At 36.2% G+C, this 13052-nt stretch overlaps 1 protein-coding gene across 2 annotated transcripts in view; it reads left to right on the top strand.

Annotated features, from left to right (window-relative positions):
* The window catches only part of LOC115425851 (cdc42-interacting protein 4 homolog), a 40411-nt gene extending 27662 nt beyond the window's left edge, over positions 1–12749 (top strand). For both annotated transcript variants that reach the window (XM_030143660.1, XM_030143671.1), the window contains 5 exons: positions 2556–2665; positions 7446–7578; positions 9236–9303; positions 12134–12240; positions 12323–12749. In XM_030143660.1, the coding sequence (XP_029999520.1) occupies positions 2556–2665; positions 7446–7578; positions 9236–9303; positions 12134–12240; positions 12323–12468 (564 nt within the window). In that variant the 3' untranslated portion in view covers positions 12469–12749. The remainder of the gene's footprint in view (positions 1–2555; positions 2666–7445; positions 7579–9235; positions 9304–12133; positions 12241–12322) is intronic.
* The last annotated feature ends 303 nt before the right edge of the window (positions 12750–13052 follow it).

The following is a 13052-nucleotide window of genomic DNA, read 5'->3' on the forward strand; positions in this document are numbered from 1 at the left end:
GTAAAAAAAGAACAGGGAACCAAGTCTTTCTTCTGTGATGCCATAACAATATACCACTTCTAAGGCAAATGCAAGTATTAACAGAATTATCATTTGAGTGATTTCCTCTTTATTTCCTATGTTGCCATGAAGTCAGAGAGGAGAGAGAGAGAGACTGTAATTCTTACTTGATAAGTTGTAAATAATATAAAAGGGAAGCTTAAAGGTTCAGTGTGTAAGATTTAAAGAGGTTTAAAAGGAAGTAATTTCTGAAATTGATTATTATATTCATAATTATGTTTCCATCACTGTATAATGTCCTGAATATAGGAGGTTTTATTACCTTAGAATGGGTCATTTTTGTCTCCAGTGGGATCCAGTTGCCTCTACAGAGTCCACCTCATTTCTACAGGAGCTCAGAGCAGAGCCCTTGCTTTTATTTTCCTGTTTTACAGGTGACATCCAGCATTAAGGACCATTACTGTCACCTACTATGTTTAACTGTGGACCCATTAATTAAAACTGGAAAAACAAACTCTGGTGCCTATCAAGGTTATAATAGTTTTGGATTTTTCATTATAGTTCATTTTTATTTAGTTCTGACTTTTTTTTCTGTAATTCATTTAGTTTTGATTAGGTTTTAGAGTAGGATTGCTAGTTTTTATTAGTTTTCAGTTTTTTCTAAATGCTTAGTTTTAGATTACTTTTAGTGTTAGTTTTAGTTTTTTTCAAATCTTTTATCTTTCTCGCCATCATATTCAAATAAATGCCATACAGGACTCTGCTGCTTTCTTCCAACTTTAGCTTGCATGTTGCCAGGTAGAGTGGGGATGAGAAGCCGACTCTAAACCACAAGTGACGAGAAGTGACGGACCGCAAAGTGTCGTATGGTGCAGCTAGCTAAAATTGTTTGAGCGAAATAAATGAAATTCATATCAGTCCAACATTGACAAAGATGAAAACGAAGGGAATTTTATCCAAAATTTTTTATAAATTTTAGTTAGTTTTTTAAGCACACAACACAGTTTCAGTTAGTTGTCATTTTCTCTTTTAATTATAGCTTTTATTTCAGTTCACAAAAATGTTTTTTCAGTTCTAGTTTTCGTCATTTAGTTAACAATAATAACCTTGGTGCTAATGAGAGCAATTGTTGTTTTTACCAGTCATTGTAGATGAGGGTCAGGGAAGTTTCCATTTGGCTGCAATTTACAAGTTCACCACTAGATGTCCTGAAATATTACACATTGAACCTTTAACAGAGAGAGGTCTGACTGCAGTGAGCTCAAATTATGTAGTTTTGAAGCTGCACAGAATTTAGTTGGATGGACATGGTCAGAATTTTACAGCATTTTCACAATAAGAAGAGAAGTTATGGTGGGTCCAAATGTGTTTCATGTATTATCTTGTAGGGCTCCTATATGGAATTTCATACCACAATAACAGTTTATAATGCAGTCATATTGTAAATTTAATTAACAAATAGTGTAAAAGCCTCATCCTTTATTTGGACCTTCTATGCAAACAGTTCCTATTCTGAATAACTGCATTCTGTGTCACCTTCACAGTCCTCCATGTTTGTTTGTGTTGCATTCATGCAAATTTCCTGACTGTATGTGTTACAGAATGCAAAATTGTCAAATGCCAAAAATATATCTGTAGTGAATATAACACACAATGAAATGATGGACTTTTTCCCCTCTATTGTCACATCATATTTACTCTTGTCTCACACATAGAGGTGAGGAATCTGACAATCATATACCCAGGATAACTTGTTATATAATCTGCTTTTCAGGGGGAATCATACAGATTGCATCATTAAATAAATACAGACATACTATAAATGCACTGGCCAGATTTGACTAATATTAATTTTAAAAGGACGTATTGCCTATAAAAGTGTTTCTGCTCACTATTGTAATAATATTTTTTGCTAAATGATGCAACAAGATAACAAGAGTGCCCTAACACCACATTGTGATTCAGACTATGCATTGTGTTTCTACCTCAGAGGATCCTCATATGATTATTCCGATCACCCATTGGTAATCACACAGTCCTATTCCTCTTGTGTGAAAGTCACATTTATCCCGGATTTACTGAGTTCAGTGTATGTTATTATGGCATCACAGTTGTTCCTGTCTCAGACTGGTTTGTAGAATATGCAGGAGTTCACACCATGGCACTGCTGAGACTCCTCTCCTCTGGATAATTCATGTCAGATAAACCTTCAGGAGTGTCATGGCTCTGAACAGTCCAGGTCATCACTTTATCTGTCCATACCCGTGTGAGTTGCTGTTTCCCTTCCACTCCTGTCATATCTTGCACACCTGTTCACTCTCAAGGCTTATTTCATTGACACAGAGAAATAATGTGGCTGTCATTTGTGAGGTGACTAACAAGGTCTAGTTACATTATTAATCTGTCACTCTGAGGATTGTGTGTTGTCATAGTGGCGCTGGGGAAGAACTGTAGACAGACAGGAGTGACATCTGGTGGTGAGTTTTGATAAGGTTATTACATGACCTTTAAAGATGTTCACTGTATGTGTGTGTTTTTGTGATTTGTGCATGTAGCTGCCGGCCGCAGAAGATTTCTCTCACCTTCCTCCGGAGCAGAGGAAGAAGAGGCTGCAGGGAAAGATTGATGACATCAACAAAGATCTGCAGAAGGCACAGGACCAAAGGTGACAACATTATTAACAGCTCAGCAGCTGTCCCTGGAAAAAAAAAAACACCCCAGACACTCGCACTTTTTATTACAGTCCAGACAAGAGTTACTCCACAAATTGACGGGGGCATTGGGGGGAATCTTAAAATATACTTGTTGTGCGTCCAGCATCGCCTCAGCATGCTAGGCTCAGTTCTGTCTGGTGATAGCTGTTCTCTTCCCACAGTCCTTTATTTCTATTTCAAATGAAGGCAAGGATGCCAAAAGCACTTAGCAGGGGATTTGTGAGAGCCATGAAGAAATGAATTGGTTAATTACCTGACAGTCTTGGACTCTATCCAACACCTTGGGCACTGATGAGAGAAGTAACCAGTGGTACCTTACACACTTTCTTCAGTAATATTTATTCAGAGATAGTGATGTCTATAAACTATATGGACAAAAATATTGGGACACATCATAGCAGCTCATAAGATGTCCTGTTTATGTAGATTTGAGATGTAACCATCAATATTTCCTCAAAGTTTGATGGAAGATTTTTATTCCTAAGTGAGGTATGAAGAAAGTAGATGGTTAGTTTTGGTAGAACATTATTATATTCCTGAAATCAAGTTTCAGGGATATAATGGTTTTACGCCAACCATCGCCACCAGATCCGATATCCTTCGTGTGAACGTGATAACTAGGACAGATTTGGTTGGATTTCTTCTCCCTTGGTAACCAACGTAGGGGACCCCTAGTGGAAGAACCCCATGGATTTCAGGTTCTCTATGAGTATTATAAGTCATCCAAATGGGGGCACTTTAGCTGAAAATCAGTTTTTTGGACATAAATCAAACAATAATAGGACCATTGAGATAAAATTTGGTTCATACTGATTGTCTTACAAATGTCCATTTTCTGGCTTCCATTCAGAGTTCATATGGTGTCATTTTCATTCATTAGGTGGAGTTTTTTATAGGGAAAAAATTGGTTCTCGGACCATTATTCTGCCACTATCAAGTCGATGTAGCTCAAATTGAGTTCATATCGATTGTCAAACAATTATTATGGATAGATTTATATATAGCAGAGGATTCGGGGGATTTCGGAGATATGCCCTTGCTGTCGGCCCCCGACAGCATAAGCCTCGTTACCCAGTGGAAGGCTCCTAAGTTGTGTGTTTCTTAATATACGGAACAATCATTAAGTACAAAAACACATGTAGGGTTAATTATTGTACAGTCTTTTCTGAAGCTTAAACCTCTGGAAATGTCATGCTGGTAGAGGTCTGGATGTGTGAATTGTTGGATTATCATTCAGTGAATATTTATACAAAAGGAGCTCATTCATCTGGTTTGAGTCTGTGAATAAATGCATTTGATAATATAAATCATGAATTATCTTTCTTTTTGCCACTACCTTGAGTTTACATGATGTCATATTTTGACACCAGGTGTTGTGTTTTGTCCAAGTAGTTGGGGGAGCAGAGGACTGGGGGGATTTTGGGGATATACACTTGCTGTCGACCCCTGACAGCGTAAGCTTCATTATTTACAGTCAGAGCATGAAAAATGTTGTTGAAATTTAGAGGTAGAACATTTAAAATCACAGTCATGGATAAAAAAAAATGTAAAAAAAAAATCAATGTTGAGAGAAATTAAGTAAAAACCATCTCTGAGGCATTTTGGAAGCAAAGGTAACAATTTAAACCAAACTAACCAATGCAATGCAATGATAGTTATCACAATATAAAGGTATTTTGCGACATTTATCATTATTGTTTTATATCCCAGACCCCTATTAGAAAAGAAACACCTGAATTCAACGTGTCCCAATTCTTTGTCCATATAGTGTAGATTTAAGTAAGAAAAAGCACTTGTACAGTGTGAAGAGATGGAAGCTCTGAAATGAACTCAAAGAATAAAAGTAGTATTATAAAGTAGGACTGTGGAGGACATTTCTGTTGACTGTTTCTTTGCAAAGCAAATTTAACCTCACATGGCTTTAATACAATTTGAAGGCTGTTACACCACTGTAGCTTCAAATAAAAGCAAAACCAACACACTGAAAATAATGAACACTATGTAAATTAGTTTTCAATGTCAGCAGCAGTACTCAAATCATTAGCACACCTTTTCTTTATGATCCAGCCTCATTTTACCGTCTGTTTTTTCTTTTATGTTGCTTTCATCTCATGTTTTATTGCCAAAGACCTGCCACTTGCTATCCTATGGGACTTTACTGTATTAGAGTCAAAGCAGAGAAAGAGCACATACACATATGATATCTATCAGTTTAAAAGCAGTCAAAGTTGTAGACTGTTGTAAAACTGTTGGAATATCGGACTGTGAAAATACGTAAATGTGAAGACTACGCACCCAGAAATCACGGAGGTGCTATCATCGTAACTGTTCAGAGTCGCTAAAAATGTCTCTGTGGTTTCAACATGACCACAGTTGTAGTGATTTTCACCTGTTTTATTATTCTTCATAGATATGTCCTTGGTCATTACCGATATTTAAAATGACATGTTGATCAATAGCTGATGTCACTTTCAATTTCTTTATTTTGTTGTAGCTGTTATTAATGCACCCTTAGCAAAGAAATTTTACTCATAAATATAAAAACTGTTTATCTTACAGCCTTCATCACTTTTTTTTTTAATTAACGCAGATTCAGACTTGCAAATTATTGAAAAAAACTTTTAATATTACAGGACAGATATCTATGAGTCCAGTCAAGCAGTAATACATGGACACATTTCATGTTCAACAGTCCCTGTCATGTAGGCAGAGTAACTTATATGCATGTATTAGACATATTTGAGTGGGTATATATACTGTATATGTACTTTAACATTATGTCTAACAAAATTTGGGGAGATAAAATTTCTAGGTGAAAAATGTCAAAGTACTGCTCTGTAACATGTGGACTGGAAACGAACATCAATTTTTTAAGTTTTACACAAACATTCAAAACATGCTGTTCTCCACAGAAATTCTTATCAAGTAGGACAAAACCTTTTAGATATTATGTTCAACGATGCTGAAAATAAATTTTGGAGTAAAATATTGAAAAGTCTCTGTTTTATTGACATAAGAATGTGGTAACATGTGGACAGGTTGCCATAGTAACATGTGGATGACTCTTTACCATTGGATGCATCACCCAAAATGTTGACTTATTTGTTAAAACAACAAACCAGATATAATCACACTCACAAATAAAGAGTAATTTCTCAGTAACAGTTCACAGATAGTGTTTTTAAAGGTGACCAGTGTATGAATTCACAAACTTCATCATTCAGAATTTGAATTTCTCAAAGTAATAGACAGTCTTTTGTCTTTTTGTTAATTTAATGCAGCCTAGCAGAAGGTTCAGAACTTCTCCTGTACTGTGTAAGAGGTATTTTAAAAAGGATAACAGTTTCATCAAATAGAGATCTTTAGCTAAAAAATGAGCCCACTCGATAAATGATGTGTGCAAATTTACTTTTTCATGCTGATGTTCACTTTTGCCTGATCGGACCCATATATGTCACTGCCATCTGTGAAAAGATGCCTTGTATATTGATACTGATACTGATCAATATCGGCAAATATCAATTGATAATGATGTCTGGCCAATATATTAGTGCATTCCTACTTTTATTATCTAATGCTGAAAGATCGAGGTGAACTATGGTTGTTTTTGTGCAGTCCACAGAGCCATTTCTCACTAAACTAGATGTTTCATTACTAACAATACCACAAACAGCATCTTTTATTGACCATAACACTCTTTTGACAAGCATCATATGTGTAAATGGTGGTTGTAAATTGTAAATTCTTCATATTTAAGCTTCCATGAGTCATACTGGAAAGGGCGGGACATCAGCTCTCTACAAGGCTTTTTATTTTGCTGATGTTGTTAATTTTGATTTAATGTTGCAAAAACCAGAATGGAATCAGCAAAATGAGTCACAAGGCATGAAATCAAAGGCTACACATGTGTTTTCATCTTGTGTCTTTTACATGGAGATTATATCTTAAGACTACTTTGTAAAATCCTCCCTATGGAGGTTACGAAGTACAAATTAAGTGTAAAAGCAACAGGGTGATGAAACTCTAATCACTGAAAAATAAGAGTGAAGCATCTATTTACAGAACGAGTTGGTCCAAAATGTTTCTACAGTTTATAAGAACAGAATCCCTTCTCTTTTTTATGTTTTATAGCATCTGGTATCCAGATTTAAGATGTGATGCTGTCAATATGGTGACAGTATGTTTTATCCACTTGAATAAAAAGCAATAACCAACAAATACTACCTATGACTCTTGAGGTTGTTTCACATTTTTATCAGCCACGATTATAATTTCACTACTACCGCTAAAGATTACATAATGAGCCTTTAAATATCAGAGCTTTTGTCCTTTTCATGTGCTTTGTATGGATGGATGTTAGCTGCATTTTGATGTAAAGTCACAGTTAGACAAATCACAGGCACAGTTCCTTCCTCTGCATAAATGGAAGAAGTGGTGAAAGAACTTTTAATGATTGACAATAGTCAATAGTTTCGATAGTGCCAATTCAGTGGGGATCAAATTAAGCCTGTGCTCTGAGAGTTGCTCATACCACTTGTCTTCCTACACTACTCAATATTTCTGTACTGTCTGATTTCAGATGAAGGCAGGCATTCCTAAAAAACACTTAAAAAGAGACATTGTGTCTGCACGTCATGTCTCTTTTGACAAGTCTTCACATGCAGAACACATCCTAATTGAGTGGTTGCATTTTAAAAACAATAACACTTTTCTCCCCGTGTCTCATTTCAGTGATGCACTGGAGAAGATGAAGGGCGTATATGAGCAGAATCCACAGATGGGAGACCCTTCCAGTCTGGAGCCACAAATCACAGAGACTGCCCAAAATATAGGACGCCTGAGGGGGGAGCTCGCCAAATACGAGGTTAAAGCGCTCAACACATGCACAAAGAACACTATATAACACCCAACATTTCATGTCATATTTAGCCTTTTATAGTTGCATAATATTTGCTTCCACTTTGGGAAAGCTGTTGTGTCAGTGTGTAGCTCACTGAAGTTTAATTTTTCATAATCACTCCAAGAACCATAAGTTTACTATTATTGCATCAGCAGCATCTCAGTGATGAAACCCACCCTGCTGAGTTTCAAATAAATCTGACTTGAAAATAGCTGAGAAAATCAAAATTTCCCTTTATCGTCTTCTGTGGGAAGCAGAACTGTTGAGTCTAAACTTGTCCAAAAGATAGGATATAAAACAGATGACTGGATTACCGGTTTAGAAGAGTGACTCATACAGGGGGATCTGTATACTTTATGTTTGCTGTGATGAGTCTATTTCAGTGGAGGTATTATAGTGTTTATGTGACTGTGGGAAGTTAAAGATACTCTGTAAATGCTGAGCACACTGAAAACAGCTGCAGGACAACAGAGGCTGGAAGTACTACAAGTACAAATACTTCAATCTAGTATTTAATCTTTATATGTTGTTCATTTTCTTTTCTTATTTTAAATTTTGTTTTTATTGAAGCATAAGAGACACATCTTCCAGTCTCATTAATCTGTTACATATTCCTCACAGTGTACATATTTAAAAACACATTCTCCATCAAACAAGGTACAGTGAGGCTAGTACGTTTCTGGTTGTCTCTGTCCCACTGTTTTAGGGATTAAAACTGATTCTCTCTTTTTTTTTTTTTTTTTCAAACATCCAGAGAAAGAACACCATGGACATATCTAGCTTTGTAACACATTCAATGAAAAATAAAGCTTACAAGCAATAATAATACAGAATAAAAATAAAAAGTAAAAAAAGGACATATTAAATCGAGTAGTCTCCTTTTATGTCACCAAAGTAACATTTGGCCTGTATTGTTTCACAGTTTACCATTTTCCCCAATGTTTGACAAATATTTTTAATTTTAAATGAACAGTGAAGGAGATTTTTTTTTTTTTTTTTTTTTTTTCATTTTTTTTAAATGTCACTGGTTATTTGAACCCGTTGCTGAATGTTGTTCATTTTCTATACGTTCATAGTGTGGTCCAGGTTTTGACTCAGCATAAGAATACACTTTTTTATATCAGTTGTTAAAAATCCACAGTGAGAAAACTAAATAAATAAATAAACTTTTTATGCCTGAGAGAGATGGAAAAATTGGGGTATTTTTAGAAGGTGGAATGCAAATAAGTGTGTGTGCATGTGTGGCCTAATAAGGAGACTAGTATTCCTCGATTTAATACAATAAACAAACATAAAAATACTAAATGGGAAATAGCCCTGTAAGACTATCGTGTATAGAGAGCTGCAGAAACAAACATTAGACAAAAGGTTTGACAAACCGATGGAGAGTGTGAAACAGTCTTTTATGATCCAGACCAGTGATCTGATTCATGCAAAAGCTAAAGCTTCAGGTTTCAGAACAAAATAGAGCTTATGCCCGTCAGCTCCTCAGTCAACAGCTCAAAAGAGTGATATTGTCCAGTTAGATGTAATATTTCATACAAGTGTTGAACCATGATGATGACTGACAAAATGGACATTTTCTAAAATCGTCTTAACCCATGTTACTTGTTCACAACAGTCATGGCTGTCAGAAGCAATAGGAGGAGAGGAATCATCCAACACCATCAACAATAACACACAACACAGGTAAAGTGTGTATTTTAATGTAATTTTTTTTTTTTTTTTTTTTTTTAATACACCTGTTTTAGTCTACATCAGGGATGTCAACCCGGACTACCAAAGGGTCCAATCTGTGTGATGAATTTATGAAATGTAAAAATTACATTGAAGATATTAACAATCAAGGATATCAAAATGATTTTAGTTCAGGGGCCACATACAGACCATTTCAAACAGTAGAATACATAATAACCTATCAATAATGGCAACCCCAAATTTTTCTCTTTCTTTTCATGTAAAACTAGAAGCACTCGGAGAGCGCAGACCTCCGCCAAGGCTGATCAGTGGGCCCCCCCGTGGGCCCCCCCACCCCCGATCACCAGCAAAATTTTATCATTTCTTCCTTATCCCATTTCCAACAAACCCTGAAAATTTCATCCAAATCTGTCCATAACTTTTTGAGTTATGTTGCACACTAACGGACAGACAAACAAACAGACAGACAAACAAACAAACAAACCCTGGCAAAAACATAACCTCCTTGGCGGAGGTAAAAAACAATGTGAATAACCTGAACAACCTTGAACAACCTAAAATTTCTGAAGAAACAAGTGAAATTTTAAGAATATTCTTCCTGTTATTACCTCCGCCAAGGAGGTTATGTTTTTGCCAGGGTTTGTTTGTCTGTCTGTCTGTTTGTTTGTCTGTCTGTTAGTGTGCAACATAACTCAAAAAGTTATGGACAGATTTTGATGAAATTTTCAGGGTTTGTTGGAAATGGGATAAGGAAGAAATGATTAACTTTTGGGGGTTATCTGGAAGAAATCCTGGATTCTGGATCACTTTGAAATTTTCGTTAACATTGTGGTAAATGGGGCCAAAATTTTCGTTTCCCAATATCTCGCTTAATTATTGACCAAAACTCATAAAATGTAACTCAGGAATTGACAATGGGGTCCTCTATCACATTTCAAAGGCTGATCCGGATCTGATCCAGAAGGCGGATTTTATCTCAATTTATTTAAAAAATGGGGGTGCCCTTACTTTTTGGCCTACTGTGCCTTTAATATTAAAGGTAGAAATTTCTGACAAGTGCCATTGTGTAGCTCAGTCAGTTCCGCATCGGGAGTATGCCACCGGATTTCATGTAGCTTTAATACTTAAGGAGCTAGATCCAGAAGAAAACCGCCATTACGAGAAATGTGATTTTCAAAAAGTTATGGATGGATTTGGATGAAAATTTCAGGAAACGTTGATACTGGCACAAGGAAGAAATGATGAAATTTTGGTGGTGATCGGGGGTCGGGGGGGGGGGGGGGGGGCACTGATCTGCCTTGGCGGAGGTCTGCGCTCTCCGAGTGCTTCTAGTTAAATATTTTGTGCCATTGTAGATCCACTGTGACCTGTAAATCCTAATGCTCATGTGTAAATGATAAGTTGAGGCACAATATTGGTAAAGTTACAGTTGCTTTTCTTCTTTCAGGTTGTAGATGTAAACATTTTCATCAAGTTATATTACTTTTTTCACTCTAAATCATAAAGTTTGTAGGAGACAAATACCTCTTTAAAATTCTTATAATGGCTTCCAAAAAGGCCATTACAAGGAACTGGCTCAAAACTGATGCACTCTGTTAGGATCGGTGGCTATATTAGAGGAAATCTACTCTATGGAAAGATTGACTTATTACCTAAGGCTCACGGAGCATACCTTCATAAAGTGCTGGAGAAAATGGATGGACTATGAACAAAACAAAGCATAATTACTACTGTCTGTCATTTAAATATTTTGTGTTCAACCAGTGACCTGTAGTTTCTGTGTTGTATTGTCTGTTGATAAAACAAATAAAAATACAAAAAGTACAAAAAAAAAAGACAAAAAAACATGAAGTTTGTTGATGTCATTTATAGGCTATTTTGTTATTATTTTACTGGTCCAGCCCATTTGGGATCATATTGGACTGTATGTGACCCTAAACTAAAGTGAGTTTGACACCCCTGGTCTACATAGGGGGAGTTACATGTGTCTTTTGTTGTACGTGTGGGTTAACCCCATAAACGTAATAACTCCCACAAATGTAATAAACCGCATACGTAATAAAAATTTGCAGTTTTTAAAGTAATAATCCCGCAAATGTAATACCAGTCGCCTACCACAAATGTAATACCTCATTTTCCCACAGTGTGCTCCTACTCTTTCCACTGTTTTCATAATCATATCCAGACATTTTATTTACATGGTTCAAACATTGGCTTCTGTTATACTTAATGAGAATAAATAATACCCAGTTCATACTGAAGTTTTTACAATAAAACCTTTACAACATCTGTTTTGTTCCTCCACTTGTATTTGTAATTAAACACCTGTTAAACCTAATGAATGATGAATAAATATTCATGCATGCATTACTTAAATGTATGTATGTACTAATTTCTTGTATTTGTGGGAAGTTATTACAGTTTTGGAAACTAAAGATTTTTACCATCCCACAAACGTAATAAATCCGCACAAAAGAAATAATTATTATGTTTGTGGGAAATGAGGTATTACGTTTGTGGTAGGCAACTGTTATTATGTTTGTGGGAAAGCTTTGTTTCTGTGGGATTATAATAATAATAATAATAATAATAATAATAATAATACATTTGGTGGCACCTTTCAAGTCACCCAAGATCACCTCACAGACAATAAAAAGCATAAAATAACAACATCAAACATAATTAAAATAAAACATCAACCTAAAAACAAGTGTAGTGTACAGTGTCCAGTCAAAGTGAATTATTATATTAAAAGCTGAACATTTTTATTACGTTTGCGGTTTACTACATTTGTGAGGTTAACATGTGCGCATATCTCCAGTGGTGTAGCTGCTGACCCGACTCAGAATATCTACACGGAGTTTGACGACGAGTTCGACGACATAGAAACTCCCATTGGCCAGTGCACGGCTCTGTACACCTTTGAAGGTACGTTTTAACACCCTCACTCGTCACAGTCACAAACCGATCTCTTGTTGGTCTTGTGGGTAAATGTGTCGTGTATTTACAGGCAACAGTGAAGGCACCATTTCCATTACGGAGGGAGAGCTGTTGAGTATAATGGAAGAGGATAAAGGAGACGGATGGATGAGAGTCCTTAGAGCCAGTGGAGAGGAGGGTTATATACCTTCCTCTTATGTCAAACTCACCCCATAATACTCACTCAAATACACACACCTTCAGAGCCTGTGATGGAAAACAAGTTAAGAGCCAAAGGTGAAAACAAAGTCAACCACGATAATTGGAGCTGTTCTCTACATCTTTTATCTCAGCCAGTGCCGTGTATGATGAGATGAGAGGGAGTGATTATAAAACTTGTTATCGAGGCTGATTCTCATATCATGCAGTTCCTGTTTCTGCTCGCTCTGCCTTAACAGATTGCCTCTGAGAACAGGCTGTCTGATCTTCATAGATTTCAGTACTTTTAAAAAAACAAACTTTTGAATGTATACCTGAGCATTTTTGTCACAGTGTTTAGTGACGACCTGTGTATACTCAGCATCATAGTAGCCTTCTGCTACACTTCGCTGCATCACTATATCCATCCACTTGACTTTCTCATAGCCGTTTTTAATAACCTGCTGAACTTTTCCTTTGTGTTACTGGGCTTGGGATGATGATAGAACGGATCAGCCTGCTGTGATTGGTTTTTATGTGGTTAGGTAATTAGAGGGACAGCCCGCTCAAAGGTATTCTGACTAAAGACGAAAGATTCTAAATATGAGTAAAACACGTCCAGA

The sequence above is a fragment of the Sphaeramia orbicularis genome, chromosome 1, assembly GCF_902148855.1.
Source record: "Sphaeramia orbicularis chromosome 1, fSphaOr1.1, whole genome shotgun sequence".
NCBI lineage: Eukaryota > Metazoa > Chordata > Actinopteri > Kurtiformes > Apogonidae > Sphaeramia > Sphaeramia orbicularis.